This window comes from Tachysurus fulvidraco, chromosome 26 (assembly GCF_022655615.1).
Source record: "Tachysurus fulvidraco isolate hzauxx_2018 chromosome 26, HZAU_PFXX_2.0, whole genome shotgun sequence".
NCBI classification, from domain to species: Eukaryota; Metazoa; Chordata; class Actinopteri; order Siluriformes; family Bagridae; genus Tachysurus; species Tachysurus fulvidraco.
In genome coordinates this window covers 14,991,551-15,010,680 of record NC_062543.1, presented here as the reverse complement: position 1 = coordinate 15,010,680, position 19,130 = coordinate 14,991,551, and the positions used below count along the sequence as shown (strand labels likewise).

Below are 19,130 nucleotides of genomic sequence, written 5' to 3'. Positions count from 1 at the left end.
TAGAATTTAATGGTGTTTTAGTTCAAGTGAAATAAATCCGAAGTGCGAGAAATTAAAAAACTAAAAAAGTAATTATATAATCATTTTTCCTCACATTTTTTTAAAATTTAAATTTCATAATATATTTTTAAAAAAATCTATATTTTGTCTCCGTCTCAGTGAAAATCTCCGAGATCGGAATTCTGGCCGCGGCGGTGGGCGGAGCCATCGTGCTGGTCCTCGTCATCCTCGCCGGCGTCCTCGTCGTGCGTTATTTCCGAAGTCGCCAAGGAGACGCAGCCATCGAGCTGCAAGACACAAAGCGAGGGAGCGTATGGTGAGACAGACAGGACGCGGCGGTGTCTCTAGTCTCCACAGCAGAACTGCCTTCTGCTTCTGGTTCCTTCACAGAGATTCTTATTTTGTGAGACAAGTTTTGAAAAAAAAAGTTTCAAGTGTGCAAATTTCAGGCGGTCGAACTGAAACGTTTATATTTCTATTTTTTACAATTTTTAGCTGCAATAATGTTTGGAGGAAATAATGTTACACACGTTTTATTGTCTCATAAAATATTCTGTGTAAAAAAAAAAATCATCTCAGATCTCAAATCATCTTTTAAATCTTGTAAATTCAGGTCGGGGGGGGGGGTGAGCGCTTGTTTCCGCAGATGTTTTTTTTTTTTTTCTTTTCTTCTTAAAAGCACTTTACACAGAACAAAACGAATAAAAACCCGACGGTTATTTATCAAACGCTGTACAGTTCACTTGTGTGGCTGTATTTTTTATTTCCTGATTAGTTTATGTGGAAATAAGTGCTCACCACCACCACCTCCACCACCATGTGCCTGACTTTCGACCAATGTAGAACAGACAATCACTTCCAAAAGTATCGGAATGCCCGACGATCGGTGTCTGATTTGGTGGCTTGGGTGTGGCACATACCTTTTGTGTGTTTTCGCTCCTTTCTGTCGTTTTATCGTTGTATATTTCAAAGTGTGTCCTGTAACACGACTTACTTCTTGTTGTCTGTCTGTCTGTCATGCGCTCACGCTAACAAACACACCAGCATTCTGGAGGAGTCCATACCAATAAACCAACCAGAGCAAGAGCTAGAAAAGGACAAGCTTCAACTTCAAGATGATCTAGAAAAGAAACTCCCAGAAGAGATCGACGCTAAAGAATCCGATGCTAACTTAAAAGCCAGTGACGACGACTAAGAAAACGAAGCATCTCCAAATTCTGCAAAACCAGATGCAGATACGAACACTTCCATTTCCTGTACGTACCGTTATTAATCATAGGTTTGTAGCTTTTAACGATTTGAACGTGATTTCAGAATTGCGCTGGCTAGGAAACTAGAATCTGACTGAAAAATTAGCAACATTAGCCGAGACGAAACTCGCTCAGAAGGTGACGCTAACACTAAACGTTTAAGTAGATGCTAGCACTGTAATGACAGAAATGAAGCGAAACTAGAGACGTGTTAGCAAAGATGCTAGCAAAATGATGGGACCTGAACGGTGACGCTAGTCAATTAGCAAATAAGCAGCACTTAATAAGGTTAGCTGGTTCTATAAGAATAAAAGTAGCACACGTAGGCAAAGCGTGTAGGCTAACGCTGATACGACCTTTTGAAAATCGCTCGTAAATTTACCTGAATAAGAAACGCTTCAGTAGCAGACAGTGAAGCTAAAGCTAGCGTTTTTTTTTGTTTGTTTTTTTTTATATTTTTATACATTTTTATAAAAGATTCAACTTTACAGGAGGTTTCTGGCGTTTTTGAGCACGACTGCTTTTCAAACAAATCTTAAATTAAAAATCTTAAAAATACAAATCTTAAAAAAAAAAAAAAAAGCCAAATGAACATCATAAAAAAAAAGTTTATTTTATAAAATGCTCTAAATAACTTTAAAGACTTTTAATAATAAATAATAAATTACACAGTTGAGGTTCGTGTTTTCTACAAACGGTGCTGTGTCCTTTTATTTTCATGCTTATTTTTTTATTTTGTACTTGTATTTGTCCTCTTCTTTCCTCCTCCCCCCCTGAACTGAAGCTGTGTTTATGAAGCTGTAAGAAACGAAGCGTGTCTCAGTGCTCAGTGTTCTACAGTGTGGTCTGTTCTCTTCATCCTTTTACTCTTCTGTTGCATTCGAAGCTTTCTCCACTCTGGATGTTCAGACTCATGGTGTCTACTGTTCCACTTTAACTCCGCTTGAACTCTGCTGTACGTTTGAGTGGCTTTTAAAAGATGGTTTATTGTTTCTGCAAATTTTTAAAATAAAGTATTTCTGTGAAAATGTGTGTGTGTGTGTGTGTGTGTGTGTGTGTGTGTGTGTGTGTGTGTGTGTGTGAGTGAAAGAGAGAGAAAATATCTGTGAAAGAGAGAAAATTGTGTGTGTGTGTGTGAGAGAGAGAAAATGTGCTTGTGTGAGAGAGAAAACGTGTGAGAGAGAGAGAGAGAGAGAGAGAGAATGTGTGTGCTTGTGTGAGAGAAAAAATGTGTGTGTGTGTGAGAGAGAGAGAGAGAGAGAGAATGTGTGTGCCTGTGTGAGAGAAAAAAACGTGAGAGAAAAAAACGGGTGTGTGTGAGAGAGAAAGTGTGTGTGTGTGAGAAAGAGAGAAAATGTGTGTGAGAAAAAAACGTGTGAGAGAAAATGTGCTTGTGTGAGAGAGAAAACATGTGAGAGAGAGAGAGAAAATGTGTGTGCCCGTGTGAGAGAGACAAACGTGTGTGAGAGAAAAAACGTGTGTAAGAGAGAAAATGTGTGTGAGAGAAAAAACGTGTGTGAGAGAGAAAACGTGTGAGAGAGAAAAATGTGTGAGAGAAAACGTGTGTGAGAGAAAAAAACGTGTGTGTGAGAGAGAAAACGTGTGTGAGAGAGAAAACGTGTGTGTGTGTGAGAGAGAAAACGTGTGTGTGTGAGAGAGAGAGAGAGAGAGAGAGAGAGAGAAAATGTGTGTGCCTGTGTGAGAGAAAAAACGTGAGAAAAACGTGAGAGAGAGAGTATGTGTGTGAGAGAGAAAACGTGTGTGTGTGTGTGTGTGTGTGTGAGAGAGAGAGAGAGAGAGAGAGTGAGGACATTCCACAGATTTCTGTAACTGCTATGTTTTGCTTCTGGCTCTTCTTCCCTCAGTAATAAACACTACATTACTCAGCCATCACACACACTTGGGCATGTTACGTCTTGCACTGCGCCACTTTGGCCCTGAAAACAGGTTTGTTCTAAAGTCGATTTCCTGTTTTTCTCTCGTTTCTTTTCATTCCGATTCCACGCCCACAGTTCACTCACCTGGTCTCAGGGTTGAACAGCAGCGTCTGGGTCTAAACAGGTACAAGTCATGGGGGTGGTGTGTTGCTCATGTGAAGAGAAATAAAAAAAAACCTGGAAAACTTGTCTATTACTAACTTCTTTCGTTTCTTTTCTCACCGTTTTTCTCTCCCTCACTTGTACAGTATGACATGACAATCGCTCCGTTGCTATGAATATAGAATTTGAATACACAATCACCGTTCACTTTATTAGGAACACCTGTACAGTACATTATCCAGTCGTGTGGGTGCAGCACAACCGCATAAACTCCTACAGGTACAAGTCAAGAGCTTTAAGGATCAGTCAATGTGACAAAGATATCGTAACGATCACTCGTTGCAAACACGGTGAGCAGAAAAACATCTCGGATGCATTGAACGAAATGCATGAGGTGGATGATCTACAGCCAAGAACAAGAATCTGAAGCTACATCGGACCGACTGGTGATGTTTTTCTCTTGTCTTTTTTTTGTTTCTTACAATTAATATGTTGTTCTCTTTTTTATCTGTATTAAAAATCCTGTCTAAGTGACTTCATATAAATTAAGGCAGTGTGTGTGTGTGTGTGTGTGTGTGTGTGTGTGTGTGTGTGTGTGTCTTTCCACACTTGGGGATCATATATTTATATCTTGATGGGGACCAAATGTCACAACAAGGATTACAATATGTGACTTGTTTCCAAATTTTGATGGTTTAACATTGTGTTAATTAGTAATTATGTTGACACAATGTCCTCACAAGGAAAGCTGAGAGAGTGTGTGTGTGTGTGTGTGTGTGTGTGTGTGTGTGTGTGTGTGTGTGTGTGTGTGTGTGTGTGTGTGCGCGCGCATGCTGCAGTATATCCAGTAATGCTGAGTGCTTGTCCCTCGGCAGATTCTTGCTGCACCAGCAGAGGACACCGGTGTGTGTGTGTGTGTGTGTGTGTGTGTGTGTGTGTGTGTGTGTGTGTGTGTGTGTGTGTGTGTGTTTGAAATGCAGCATTGATTGGAACTGATCCAGAGCAGCAGGAAGAACGCAACAACAGTCCCATTCAGAAGCTCTAAAACTCTACAACTGCACACCGTTTGAAAACCTTTTGTCACGTCCACAACTGTAGGTTTTCTGAACGCTGCTTGATTAATAGATTACAACAGGCTGAATTAATAGCTTTAACCTGAAACACAGAGTTTCACCCGAGAAAGAGGAACGTTCAGCCATCAGATCGTCCTCCTGCGTGACAAAAGAACCAAAACGGGACTTACAGTACTATACCTTTTAATCCTCAGACGAAAAAGTTTCTTATAACGTAGCTTTATAAACGGTACTGGACGGGGTGTGTGAACTCCTCGGTGTGAGTCAGCACTTCTCCTCCACCTGCAAATGTGATTAAATACATCACAGACAGCAAGCAGCCAGACCTATTAACCGTACAATCAGCTGGTTTTTTTTCTCCTCCTTCTTTTAAAGTGCAAGAAAAGCAAAAAGAAAGCCCATGTGGGAAAACTGGAAAAATAATAATAAATCACTCTGGGAATTAAAGAAGAAGCTAAAAGTCATCTAAAGTCATCCGGCTACCAGTGAACATCGCATCGGTATCTAAAAATGAACTGAAGCCGATTCTGGTTTCTGTCTCATGCTGAGGCTAAATACACACAGTGCTGCATCATGGTCTGATTTTTATTTTAGGTCAAATCAGTATCACTTCATCTGCATTCGAGTCATTTAACAGCTAGGAGTTTACTACAGTATGTTCCTTATTTCTGCTTTAAACACCGTCTCCCTCTCTTCCTAACACTTTCCTGTTCATCTGTTAGCGTGTTAACTCCAGGCTAATACATGCTAACGGAGAGTTTTCTAAACCTTGTTGGTATTACAGTTCATGTTGTACATTTAATCAAACTGTATTGTTTTTGTTTAACAATTAGCATAAACATGCTATTGAATTTATCATGATCCATTGCTAATATGATGAAAAATCAGAAGGCAAACACCAAAAAAAAATCCTCCTCAGTATCAGGTGATGAATATTACTAGGAATGCTAGTGTTAATGCTAGTTAGACAGCTAGCTAGCTAATTCATTGCAATGCAGACCTTATTACAGATTGCCTAATTCTTAAAAAAGCTTTAGTTAGCAAACATGTAATACAGTCAAGTGAATTTCATATCACAGACTGGAATATTTATAAACTTAAATAGATAAATGTTAAGAGTAAACTAAGAGATATCCTCTGGCTAGTGTGAGCAGGGAAGAAAACAAAAATCTCACAAATCCTGTCAGATTACCTTGTAGCCTATTAGCTAGCTGGCTTTTAAAAGAATCTGTAAAAATCACATGTACAGTACATTTTTATTTATTGTCATAAATATAGCTATATTTTCTGGCAGCGATAGTCACAGATAACCTGTGAAAACATTGCTAAGTAGAAAGTTGACTAGCCAAATATGAACCTGCTACCTTAGCTACAAAAACAAACAAACAAAAAAGACTAAAGTTCTTTAGCTAAGATAGTTGCACTGAGGATTTCTGAGTTTTACTGGTGGCTTCGCTAACTCTCTAGGGCTCTAAAATGTATGTCTATGAAAATAAATGCGCATATATGAATGCTAATGATTTTTGTCAACCTACTTCCTGCCCACACTGCTATAAATAAACACAAAGACACACCTCCTTATCCTACCGAAATGATTAATCACATGGTGGATAAAGCGTCCACGCTGTGCTTCTAGCGCGAGGGTCATGTGAGCAGTGCATACACAATAACAGTGTCGGCTAAGAATCCTGTGGTACTGTTTACCTGGGAAGAACTGAAAACTCATAAATCATATGTACAGTCCTGCCAGTGTTTGACCTACACACAGACACACACACACACACTTGCACAGAGAACACTCCTGTATGAAGGTCCTGAGGTAGCCGAACCTGACACTACTGCGAGGTTACAGTCATTAGAAACTCAACTCAATCTTTCAGACATGTTCAAAGTCACTGCTAACACCAACACACTCACTCATTCGCTCGCTCGCTACTGTAGAAGCATCTTAAAGCATCCTTTTGCACCGAAAGCCAAAATGTTTCTAGAAATTCTGTAGCAAAATACCGTCATCCATACTAACGTACTGTACTAAATATAATATTCTACTCTAATAACCAGGATGTGAAAATGTTGTCATACATCTTCTACACCAAACAGTATAGTTTACTACCCTTACTACTAAAGTAAAGAGTATGTTAAAACTTACTATCATACTAAAAGATATGAAGTACGCTTGCTTTAATTAATTTTATATTACTATATTAATAATAATGTTAAAATACCAGGGGGACATGGGGGCTTAGTGGTTAGCACGTTCGTCTCACACCTCCAGGGTTGGGGGTTCGATTCCCGCCTCCGCCTTGTATGTGTGGAGTTTGCATGTTCTCCCCGTGCCTCGGGGGTTTCCTCCGGGTACTCCGGTTTCCTCCCCCGGTCCAAATACATGCATGGTAGGTTGATTGGCATCTCTGGAAAATTGTCCGTAGTGTGTGTGTGAGTGAATGAGAGTGTGTGTGTGCCCTGCGATGGGTTGGCACTCCGTCCAGGGTGTATCCTGTCTCGATGCCCGATGACGCCTGAGATAGGAACAGGCTCCCAAGCGGTAGAAAATGAATGAATGAATGAATGAATGTTAAAATACCATGGGAGCCATACTACCATACCACATAGAATACCAGTATAGTGTATTACCCATACTGTTGTAATAAAGTGTATATTAAAATAGAATGACGACTGAACACTGAATCATATGCTACAATAGTATGGACCTGATAGTAGCTTACAAAACAGTATATTACAATAGTATATTCCGACACCTACTCCTACTCACATACAAGGTCAGAGTAGTATTTATCCTCCACTGCCTTACTGACTAGTAGTTTAGCATTTGTATTATGATACCTTACAGAGTCATAGTAGCATTTCACCATCCTGCTTAATAAAATATTCATCACTATATACCGGGTTAAAGATGCTGCCTATAAAAGCCGTAAACAACCAGCCTGCGTACTACAGTACTATAGCATGTATATTCTATAGTGCACCAGTATCAGACTGTACCACCTCTGTAGCATGATGGCATTCAATTGATGCGCATGGTGTGTGCTGTCCTTCTCAGTGCCTGTGTAAAAAAAACTGACTCTTCATTCATAAGGTGAGATTATGAGCAGATTTCTGTTCTTTTGACATTGTCAAAAACAACCGATCTGAAATCAGCACTGCAGCTAAAAGAGAAGCTGCACTGCAGAAGGAACGGGGCGCATGGAACAGAATGAAGTCCAACTTAAAAAAAAAAAAGACGAGGGAGGAATGATGAGGAGAGAGAGAGAGAGAGAGACAGAGAGTGTGTGTGTGTGTGTCGGGCAAAGCAGAGGAGAGGAGAGGAGAGAAAAGTTGAGTTAGAGCCAGATTTTCTTCAGCAGTGAGAAGGAGGCTCTTGTGTTTATATTGCAGTAAAAGAAAGCGCACTGCTGCTCTGCTGTTTCTCTGTCCCGGGATGGAGAGTGTGTGTGTGTGTGTGAGTGAGTGTGAGTGTGAGTGTATGTTCGATGACTGATGGTGAGTGCCTTCACGTGTGTTAGAACATCAGGAGCAGAAGAGCCGTGGTGTATAATCCTGAAGGTGCTTTGACTTAGCGTTGTCCTCTGGAATTCTTGCTATAGGACACATAGAGTTAGCTGAGCATCGGAAGAGGTATAACACACACACAATACACACACACACACACACACACACACACAAAACACACGCACACACAGACACGGACACACACTTGATTTTCACATTGTACATTTATACTGTTGTTCATAGTTTACTATTCTTAATCTCTTTCTCTTTTTGTATCCTTCTGGCACTTGAAGCCTACATACAGTACACATATACGAGCCCAAACACAACCCGGAATCTTTCCTCATAACCTGGAGCTCCTGCTAGGACTCAGTTTGAAGGTAAACCAAACTCTGAAGGAAGCACCCAGAGTTTTAGGAAACATTTATCACGGTGTGATCCGGGTTTGAAACCAAACCACCAGAACGTCAAGAGACGGACAGAATACTTAGGAGCGCAGAGCGGCGGAGAGACGTCGTAAATCACCGAGAGATGGAGATCCTGAAAGCCAGAAGGTTCCTGCCAGAAAAAAGCTCTGTCAGCCTTCTACTAATGGTCATTTTCAGTAAGAGTGCTGTTTTCTTTTCTCTGCATGGACGGCCATAAAAAAACAGAGGTGTAATAAAGTTAGATTAAGAAACACGTTATTTCGTTCGGGGAACCTTTAAACCCGCGGCTTTTCTTTCAGAAAGGGTTCAAGGACAAATAAGTGTCATCCACACTACTACACTAAATATAATCCAGTACCGTACCCTAACGAACAGTATGCCACTGAACATTTTCTCAACAGGATATCGGTATACAGGAGATGTATTTTAAAATATAATGGATCCTGTATTAAATTACACCTCAAATATACTGTAGCATGCTTCCATACAGTACCACCGCATGAAGTCGTGTGTCTCAGTAAAGCATGCGGTTTAATTTATACTCCAGTACTAAATAGTACATAAACATGGTAGGAATTCCATACTACAGTACTGTATGTATAATCCATACTAAATAGTAGGTCAGTAATCAGTGCCACTCAGACTGATGTCTATTCTATTGTTAATTCAAATAATTTAGCTTTACTTATTAATATGTCCTTATTGAAGGAAGAAGCAAGATTTTTTTCCCCACTAAACCCTTTGGGTATTGTCATGTTTACTGCTGAATCAGAATTAGATGGGTTTTTTTTGGTGGTCATTCAAATTTGTTTATAAATTTGAGGTTCTTCGTTTGTTCCTGAAAAGCCCTTAGAGGTCAAGATAGAACTTCTATTTGCAGTGAATATCTTCTCAAAGATTTTTTTGAAGGTTCTTCCTGGAACCGTACAACAGAGAGTATCCAGATATAACATATCGGGAGCTTAGAATAACCTTCCTGCTTCAGCTCCCAGGGTCGGCTCATGATGTTACAGCAAACGAAGCACTGAACCGCACAGCGGATCTGAACTCTCTGACACTTCTCTGTCTTCTACAGAAACACTGACTTAAATGAAACGATTTCTGAGTTTTTTTGCTTGTCGTGCATTTTTTCCACACGGTCACACAGCGGCTGTGTAAATCATTATCAGGTGTGTGTGTTTGGGGGGGGGGGGGGTGCTAGGGGGTGGTGGTGTCTGGCTTCATTTTCCTTATGACCAGGTGTCATAGTTTCAGAGTTTCGGGGCTACGGTGAAATGAGCGACGGCTACGTTTTAAAGCGGAAAAGCCAGTTCACTGAAGGTTAAATTTCTCTGGTAAACTTCTCTATTTATTCCTTGATTTTCTGCTTAGTCATTATGGAGTTATAAGCCTGAACTTCAAAAGAAAGCATCATATGACTCACGACTTCAAACAAACAGCAAGCATCACATTCTGGCTCTATGTAAAGTTTCTAACGAAACAAGCATGGAATCAGAATTCGATATTAAAACACTCATAAGGACATGCCTTTAGTACATACTGTACAATCTGATCTGGGGTCAGTAGAAGTAAAGGAAAACTAAATGGTGCTACCTCAGCAGAATCGGAATGATGATTAAAAATAGACACCAGTCTCACGATCAACAAGGGAAATTCATCCTTCGTCGATATCGATCTCTGCTCTGCCTCTTAGCTAACGGAATTGCCGTCCTCAGAACGTCCTGACAACTTCTAAGGACGTTGTTAGGTAAACAAGTATAAAAGACATTGTCCTTATTACTCTACAAAAGCAGTTTACAAAAAAAAAAAAGAAAGGGATGGGATGGGATGTTCAGCAAGTCTATAGCCCTATTCGGACGGGATTAGTTCTACGTGGGGACGTGGGGGTAAAGTAATTATTACCAGAGCTTCTCTGTGATTTTAGTCCCGTCCGAATGTGCCATCTCGGTAATCATTACAGACAATGTCAGTAAAGATTACGGTGACTTTTATCTTCTGTAAAAAGGTCCGGAAAAATTACCTCAGGTAATACTAATCCCGTCCGAATCGACCCGCAGTAAATATGTACGGTAAAATACCGTCATTTCCTGTTTAAATGTTTTTCAAGCATGGAGGCGACAAGTTGTCTGTTTGCACACGTGATAACAGGAAGCAACGTCATACGCACATGATGACAAGGAGGTTACTGTGGTGCGTAAAGTGAGTTACCCCTCCCACTTCTGCTAGTTTTACTGAGATGTCTTGTCCCGTGCGAATTGGCCAATTAATATTACAGACGTCCTGAGGTAAACTTGCATTACTACACATCCCCACATAAAACTAATCCCGTCCGAATAGGGCTTATGAGGGTGTACAAACATTTGGTTGTAGAGTGTATTGTGTATTGACACTAATTTAAACAGTTGCATGGTGTTTTATGGAGACACAGTGATGATGAAGGTAATTATGTGCACAAATTTATCTGGTGTAGTGACCAAACAACTTAACATATCACTGGTTGAAAGGGTTTGGTTTGAACGCCGCGGGGGTGCTGCTTTTCAATCGAACGGCGAATAAATGATATGTAAAATGAAATTGAACCATGCGCCGGTTGTCATTTATGTTGTTATTGTTATTTATTTTCTCGTTTATGTAACAAATCTCTGCAAGTCGGTGCACTTTTCTGTATCGCTTGTTTTGATGATTTGAATCCAACAAAGTAGCTAGCTTCTGGAAGCTTGTGGAACTAGCTAGCTCATCTACTATACGGTATGTACAGTAAATGCGATATATGCTATACCTAAAAATTTGCTACTGTACAATTTACCTTTAGCATCATGTGATGTGTTTTTCTAGACCACCACGTTGTTATAACTGATGTTGGATTATTTGTTGCTGTTGTTACAGTGGAGTCAGCACGTAGCTGAGCTTGCTTAAAGCCAAGCTACTTGACAATTCACAAGTTGTGGCTTAGTGGTTAGCACGTTCGCCTCACACCTCCAGGGTCGGGGTTCGATTCCCACCTCCGCCTTGTGTGTGTGGAGTTTGCATGTTCTCCCCGTGCCTCGGGGGTTTCCTCCTGGTACTCCGGTTTCCTCCCCCGGTCCAAAGACATGCATGGTAGGTTGATTGGCATCTCTGGAAAATTGTCCGTAGTGTGTGAGTGTGTGAGTGAATGAGAGTGTGTGTGTGCCCTGTGATGGGTTGGCACTCCGTCCAGGATGTATCCTGCCTTGATGCCTGATGATGACTGAGATAGACACAGGCTCCTCATGACCCGAGACGTTCGGATAAGTGGTAGAAAATGAATAAGTGAGTGAGAGAGATTCAGTTCCTGTGTAGCTTTTTGTGGTTTGTTGTGTTATCCTCTTAGTCACTTCTAAAAACTAACACTAAACTAAATACACACACTAAAAACTAAAACTAAAAATACACACCACAACATCTACGGATGTTTCTGACCCTTTGTATTCAGTTACACCGTCTCCAGATCCAGAACATTTCTGTCTCTGGAATTTTTCACTGTCCCAAATATACAAGAAATAAGGACATCTCTCAGGAGATGGAAAAACAAACATTTAGGCTATGTAATAAAAGATAAAATGTGCTTTAGTGGTTTAAAACTGATCAATATTCTACCATGATGTTCTACTGTGTGTTTTTCCTGACATGGGCTGAACTGTGACCAGTGTCTGTCTCTCGCCCTAGATAAGAAAGTATATTACTAAGTAAATTTGCATGGCATCAGCGGTATTTTTTTTGAACGTCTTAGTGCGTTACGGCTGAGAGCAAGAATTAATTGATGTCCGGACAGACAGCGGGTTCAGTGAAGGAGTTGATTCATGTCATCACTGCAGTGAGAGAGGGGGGGGGGGGGGGGGGGGGGGGGGGGGGGGGGGGTGGGTGTGTGAGTTGGGAGAGAGAGAGAGGGGGTGAGAGAGAGGAGGGGGGGGGTGATTTTGAGAATATTCCCTCGCTACGCTCTCCCGCGTGATCGGGTTCGAGCATCAGAGTAGGGGTGTTTATCTCTCTCTCTCTCTCTCTCTCACTCTCTCTCTCTCTCTCTCTCTCGCTGTCTCTCCTCTCATCTTTTTTCTCTCTCACTCTCTCTCTTTTCTCTCTCTCGCTGTTCTCTGCCTCTCTCTCCGCTCTCTTCTATGCTCTCTCTTCTCTCTTCCCCTCATGAGGGGTGGGGTGTGTGTGTGTGTGTGTGTGTGTGTGTGTGTGTGTGAGAGAGACAGAGAGAGAGATTGCGAGAGAGAAGAGAGAGGGGTGTGTGTGTGTGTGTGTGTGTGTGTGTGTGTGTGTGTGTGTGTGTGTGTGAGAGAGAGAGACAGAGAGAGAGATTGCGAGAGAGAAGAGAGAGGGGTGTGTGTGTGTGTGTGTGTGTGTGTGTGTGTGTGTGTGTGTGTGTGTGTGTGTGTGTGTGAGAGAGAGAGAGAGAGAGAGATTGCGAGAGAGAAGAGAGAGGGGTTGAGAGAGGCTGTTTTTGTGAATGAGATTTTGCAGCATCATTGCTGCAACAGAGAAGGAAGGAGAGAAGAGAAAGGATCAAGTGAGAGAGAGAGAGAGAGAGAGAGAGAGAGAGAGAGAGAGAGAGAGAGAGAGAGAGAGAGAGAACACATTTCATTTCATTTACATAATACAGTGAAGAGTAAACACAGCAAGGTCAGTAAACGAAGCACTGGATCTGACTATATGATTATGTAGATGATGTTTTGCACTGAGGGAAAATAAACTCCACGAATCCCCTCAAATATCAGTCACATTAATATCCATTTGTACAATAAACATTTTATTTGTTAAACACTGGAGATTTTTATTAAAACCCTCACCAAGTTGACATTCATTAGAAGCATTAACGATATAAATATACAGTATATGACAGTTAAAAAGTGGGATATAAGACCTGGTAATAACACAAGTTATATATAACAATGTCACTATGTGTTGATATAAAAACAACTCCAAAAAAATACAGAAAGCAAACTAAACTGATAACCTTAAAAAATAAATATTACATATCAAAACCTGGCTAAAACGTCTATAAACCTTCCCGTAACACTTTAATAGGTGAAAAGAACAAGAGAAGTGAGAAATCAGGTGATTAAATAACAGGCTTAACGCTTAAAAAAGGAAAACACGTGAAATTCAAGAGGAAGCCGATAAAAATCGAACGTGCTCTGAGCTCTTGGTGACCTGGAGGTCGGTGAACGTGATCGCTCGAAGATCCTGATTGTTCTCGGAAAGCACTGAGTGCAGGAAACGGCTTCATATATGGTTGAGTTATCTTTGCTAGATAAATAAATGCACAACCCTTTAGACAGCACCGCTCATCAGTCTGCTCGATCACAGAAGTAGATTTTTATATACATTTAATTATTGTTGAGCCAGCTAGGAGTTAGGGTTAGAGTTAGGGTTACAAAAGGAATTAGGCCTCACAGCGTGTTACCAGCCTGGAAAGTCTATTTTAATTTCTTAAAATTATATATACTGTAGCTAGGGCTTAGTGGTTAGCACGTTCGCCTCACGTCTGTAGTGTGTGAGTGTGTGAGTGAATGAGAGTGTGTGTGTGTGCCCTGTGATGGGTTGGCACTCCGTCCAGGGTGTATCCTGCCTCGATGCCCGATGACGCCTGAGATAGACACAGGCTCCCTGTGACCAGAGAAGTTTGGATAAGCGGTAGAATGAATGAATGAATGAATGAATGAATGAATGAATGAATATATCTAGCTAGAAACAACATAACAAATGGTTTAATTTTCTGGTCGAAATGAGCAGTGACTCAAGTTTCCTGTCTATCAACTGAAGTGAAGTGAAGTGACATACGGTGAACCATACTCAGAATTTAACCCATCCAAAGTGCGCACACACACACACACACACACACACACACACACACACACACACACACACACACACACACACACACACAAACACACACCATGAACACAGCCATTTATGCTGCGGTGCCCGGGGAGCAGTTGGGGGGGATTCAGTGCCTTGCTCAAGGGCCCCTCAGTCATGGCCGGCCCGAGACTCGGACCCACAACCTTCGGGTTACGAGTCAGACTCTCAAACCACTAGGCCATGACTGATGGTATTGGAGCATGTCCTAGTCGGAGAAATTTGAGACTTGAGACCTGCTTGACAAATTTTAAAAAAAAGACTCGACTTGACTTTGACTTGACATTCGTGACTTGAGACTTGACTCGGACTTGAGTTTAATGACTCAGAGATGGGGCACTTGACTATGACTCGAGTCTGACTTAAGTCGCAATTTTGAGACTTGAGACCTGCTTGACAAATATTAAAAAAAGACTCGACTTGACTTTGACTTGACATTCGTGACTTGAGACTTGACTCGGACTTGAGTTTAATGACTCAGAGATGGGGACTCGACTTGACTCGAGTCAGACTTAAGTCGCAAATTTGAGACTTGAGACCTGCTAGACAAATATTAAAAAAAAGACTCGACTTGACTTTGACTTGACATTTGTGACTTGAGACTTGACTCGGACTTGAGTTTAATGACTCAGAGATGGGGGACTCGACTTGACTCGAGTCAGACTTAAGTCGCAAATTTGAGACTTGAGACCTGCTAGACAAATATTAAAAAAAAGACTCGACTTGACTTTGACTTGACATTTGTGACTTGAGACTTGACTCGGACTTGAGTTTAATGACTCAGAGATGGGGGACTCGACTTGACTCGAGTCAGACTTAAGTCACAAATATTAAAAAAAAGACTCGACTTGACATTCATGACTTGAGACCTGCACATGTGTGACTTACTCCCACCTCTGCCAAATACATCCATTTTAGACTCAGGAACAAAACCTTATATCTCTAGTGTTTCATTAACTATAGTATTGGTCATGTGGCATTTTCTTGTTTCCTCAAAGAAGTGCCGGATCAATACGGTGACTACTACAGTCCATTAGATCCATGGTCCATGGTTCACTGTTAAATCATCAATAATGACTACATAATTGTCATTGGAGACACTTTACATTCTATTAGAAGACCATTAAGCGCATTTAGGATTAATCGTAGGTCGCACGCAAATCTTTTATATCCCATTAACCTGTGATTAATCAGCATAAATGGGAAACAAAACAAAGCAATACAAAGCTTTACCAACCATTACAAAAGCAGTAAAAGTATCGATCTTATAAATAATTGCAAAGGTGATGATCTTTTACAGGTTTTGAGGGACATTGTACCTCATTCACTCTCACTTTTCTTCTCTATAAGGTGTGTACGGGAAGCTGGAGGCACTAGAGATGAACGTCGGGAAGGTCCCCTTTCTGGAGGCGGTGAATGGGAGTGACGTCCTGCTGCCCTGCGTCTATGCCAGTTGTTTCGGCATCGACAGACTATACGTCAAATGGGAGTTCAATGATAATGGCACCATGGTGAAGGTGAGGCCTTTTTAGAGCCTTCTAGAACAGAGGAGACGGAGCAGCTAAATCTAGACGAATAGACGCCTGGAGTTAGACACAGATACAGTACGTATACAGATATATAGTCACAGGATACTGGGATCTGGTTATTAAGTCACCTGGGTAGAATGGTACAGGGTCAGGTTTATGGTTAGAGTTTTCTCAAAGTTGTAAAGGAATTGATTATTTAATTCATTCAGTCACACATCTTTGTTATCCAATCAGGTGTTGGACTCGGTGATCCCTAAAGAACACGCAGAGCCGGTGAACATGCACATTTGCCGCGAACGTGTGGAATATATGGGCTCCGCTAAGACAAACAATGTGTCCATAATGATCCTGAATGTGACCTTTGAGGATGCTGGGCAGTACACATGCTTTGGCAAGAACCCCAAAGAGATGGGCAAGAACCACAGTGCCATCTTCACACTCAGCGTGGTGGATGAATGTGAGTGAAGTTTCTACACTCGCCGATTGCTGCTTCAGTTTCTAAATATGTCTCGGCTTAAACGTGTTCACTAATGCCCCTTTTCCACCGAGGCAGTTCGAGTGCTGGTTCGGAGCCAGAGCCTAATTTAGAACCAGTTCTTTCTGTTTCGACCGCCAAAGCACCGGCTCCGAACCAGGAAAAGTGGTTCTTAAGTAGCACCAAAACGTTGCTGGTCGAGACTTAAGAACCGCTTGCTTCAGGAGCTGGGGGCGGGGCTACTGTTAGCGCATTTGATAATGTACCTTAAGTATACTAATGTTTAATACATTTTACTTTACCGTGATATGATATATTATCAGCACACATGATAGTAGGTAGCTACATGCTAAGGCTAAATTTTTTTCTGTGTTAACGATAAAATAACGTTATGTACTTTATCGATTACAACCTCCGTTTATACAGATTACACGGAGCCGCACGTACACGTTTTGTTCGCCGCGTATGGATGCCAATGTAGGTTCGCAAAGCCATGAGCATTAACAGTAAAGCAACATCCGCCATTGTTGTTGTGTTTGTGTTTGCCGCTGCTGCGCTAACGTCGCTGGGACACGTGACACGTATTACAGTGACGTCACACTCGGCGCTGTGATGCTTTCTAGCCGGTGGAAAGGCAAACCGGGTCTTAGAAGGTTCACCAGTGGAACCGACTTTGAACCAGCACCAGCGCTAGCTCTGAACCAGCACCCGGTTCTTTTTGGTGGAAAAGAGGCATAACACAGCCTTGTCATGTGGGCTTTTTTTCTTCTGCGAAAGTTATCTAGTTTGCTAGCTCACTAAAAAATATATCTATATTTTTTTTCATGAAATGTAACTCTGAAAGGATTAAGATTTTTTTAATACGTAAAAAGTCGTGCAGCCGGAGACGGTACACGGTGTCAGAGATTTGACCATCAACTTGTTCTTCCTCTCTCAGTACGAGTCGTAGATAACACTCTGACCAAGATCATTATGTCGTGTGTCGGAGGCGGCATAGCTCTGCTGGTGATCTTTATGCTGATTAAGAACTTAACGCTCTTCGTCCTTGCCAAACTTGAGGAGAAAAAGTAAGAACCGGCTTAAAAAACGAATTCAAATTTTCCATTTTTACGTGTAGTCCATAATCTCTGACATACCTGATGTCTAAATGTGTCTATAACACCTAATCTCTCTCTCTCTCTTTCTCTGGTCTGTAGTAAGGAGTGCCTCGTCACCTCCTCAGGGATCGATAATACAGAAAACGGTCTGTCTGGCTCCAAAGTGACACCCAAACCTACACCAAAGAAAGTCTGAGAGTGACACACACACACACACACACACACACACACACACACACACACACACACACACACACACACACACACACACACACACACATATTATATATACATATATATATACACAGGTGCATTGTGGTGAAATGAAGTTCATTTATTTCAGTAATTCAACTCAAATAGTGAAACTTGTGTATTATATAAATTCAGTACACACAGACTGAAGTAGTTTAAGTCTTAAGTTCTTTTAATTGTAATGATTTTGGCTCATAATTATCTACAAATAAAAGTAATAATTAATCATTAATAAGACGAGGGGTGGGGGGCACGGTGGCTTAGTGGTTAGCACGTTCGCCTCACACCTCCAGGTTTGGCGGTTTGATTCCCGCCTCCACCTTGTGTGTGTGGAGTTTGCATGTTCTCCCCGTGCCTCGGGGGTTTCCTCCGGGTACTCCGGTTTCCTCCCAGGGTCCAAAGACATGCATGGTAGGTTGATTGGCATCTCTGGAAAATTGTCTGGAGTGTGTGTGTGTGTGAGTGAATGAGAGTGTGTGTGTGCCCTGTGATGGGTTGGCACTCCGTCCAGGGTGTATCCTGCCTCGATGCCCGATGACGCCTGAGATAGGCACAGGCTCCCCGTGACCCGAGAAGTTCGGATAAGCGGTAGAAGATGAATGAAAGAATGAATGAATGAATGAATGAATGAATGAATGAATGAATGAATAAGACCAATACAATATTTTTTAGTGAATTGTTACCCTTTTGGACAGTATGTTAATGTACTGTACAGTGTATGTACTCAGCACTTGGTAGGGGCTCCTTTTGCTTTTATTACTGCCTTAATTCGGCATGGCACTGTGGTGATCCGTCTGTGGCACTGCTGAGGTGGTATGGAAGCCCAGGTTTCTTTGACAGTGGCCTTCAGCTCATCGACAGTGTGGGCAGGTGAAATAAAATCAGCATCTTAAAAAGCTGGTCAGCAGAAGGAAGCATGATGTGCCCTAAAATCTATTTGGTGAAGATGTGCAGTGACTTTGGTTGTCAAAAAACACTGTGTTTCAAACAACACCAGCAGATGACTTTGCACCCCAGTTCATCTCAGACTATGGGAACTTGACTCTGGACTTCAAGTAACTTGAGCTATGAGCTTGTCCACCCTTCCTCCAGACTCTAGGACCTTGGTTTCCAAATGAAATACAAATCTTGCTCTCATCTGTAAAGAGGACTTTGGACCAATGGGCAACAGTCCAGTTGATCTTCTCCTTAGCCCAGCGAAGATGCCTCTGACGTTGTCTGTGGTTCAGGAGAGGCTTAACGAGAGGAATACGACAACTGTAGTCAAATTCCTTGACACGTCTGTGTGTGGTAGCTCTTGAAGCTTTCACCCCAGCCTCAGTCCATTCCTTGTGAAGTTCACCCAAATTCTTGAATGGATTTTGCTTGACAAGCTTCTCAAGGCTGCAGTTCTGTCTGTTGGTTGTGCATCTTTTTCTTCCACACTTTTTCCTTCCACTCAACATTATGCTAACATGCTTGGATACCGCTCTCTGTGAACAGCTTCTTTGGTAATGAATGTTTGTAGCTTACTCTCCTTGTGAATGGTGTCAGTGATTGTCTTCGGGACAAATGTCAGATCAATCCCATGACAGTCTTCCTCGTGATTGTG

General features: G+C 41.6%; 2 protein-coding genes across 4 annotated transcripts in view; both read left to right on the top strand.

Annotated features, from left to right (window-relative positions):
- Positions 1-2,278, top strand: part of mpzl2b (myelin protein zero-like 2b) — a 6,278-nt gene extending 4,000 nt beyond the window's left edge. For both annotated transcript variants that reach the window (XM_027178088.2, XM_047809544.1), the window contains 2 exons: positions 160-316; positions 1,045-2,278. In XM_027178088.2, coding sequence (XP_027033889.1) covers positions 160-316; positions 1,045-1,195 — 308 coding nt within the window. In that variant the 3' untranslated portion in view covers positions 1,196-2,278. The remainder of the gene's footprint in view (positions 1-159; positions 317-1,044) is intronic.
- Positions 2,279-7,302: 5,024 nt separating this feature from the next.
- Positions 7,303-17,580, top strand: scn4bb (sodium channel, voltage-gated, type IV, beta b). 2 transcript variants are annotated; one of them, XM_027178018.2, is made up of 6 exons: positions 7,303-7,998; positions 8,166-8,476; positions 15,537-15,703; positions 15,950-16,172; positions 17,128-17,257; positions 17,387-17,579. In XM_027178018.2, exons 2-6 carry the CDS (start codon positions 8,404-8,406, stop codon positions 17,481-17,483), a joined length of 690 nt encoding a protein of 229 aa, XP_027033819.1. In that variant the 5' UTR covers positions 7,303-7,998; positions 8,166-8,403; the 3' UTR covers positions 17,484-17,579. The 2 variants fall into 2 exon arrangements, with proteins under 2 accessions (XP_027033819.1, XP_047664985.1); XM_047809029.1 differs by lacking the exons at positions 7,303-7,998; positions 8,166-8,476 and adding an exon at positions 9,545-9,634 and having other exon boundaries at positions 17,387-17,580.
- Positions 17,581-19,130: the final 1,550 nt, after the last annotated feature.

Bases quoted from the DNA above. Each gene is read 5' to 3' on its own strand.
- scn4bb (XM_027178018.2), top strand. From the start codon at position 8,404: ATGGAGATCCTGAAAGCCAGAAGGTTCCTGCCAGAAAAAAGCTCTGTC. The intron at 16,173-17,127 runs GTGAGTGAAGTT...TTCCTCTCTCAG, and splicing joins ACTCAGCGTGGTGGATGAAT to TACGAGTCGTAGATAACACT. The intron at 17,258-17,386 runs GTAAGAACCGGC...TCTGGTCTGTAG, and splicing joins GCCAAACTTGAGGAGAAAAA to TAAGGAGTGCCTCGTCACCT.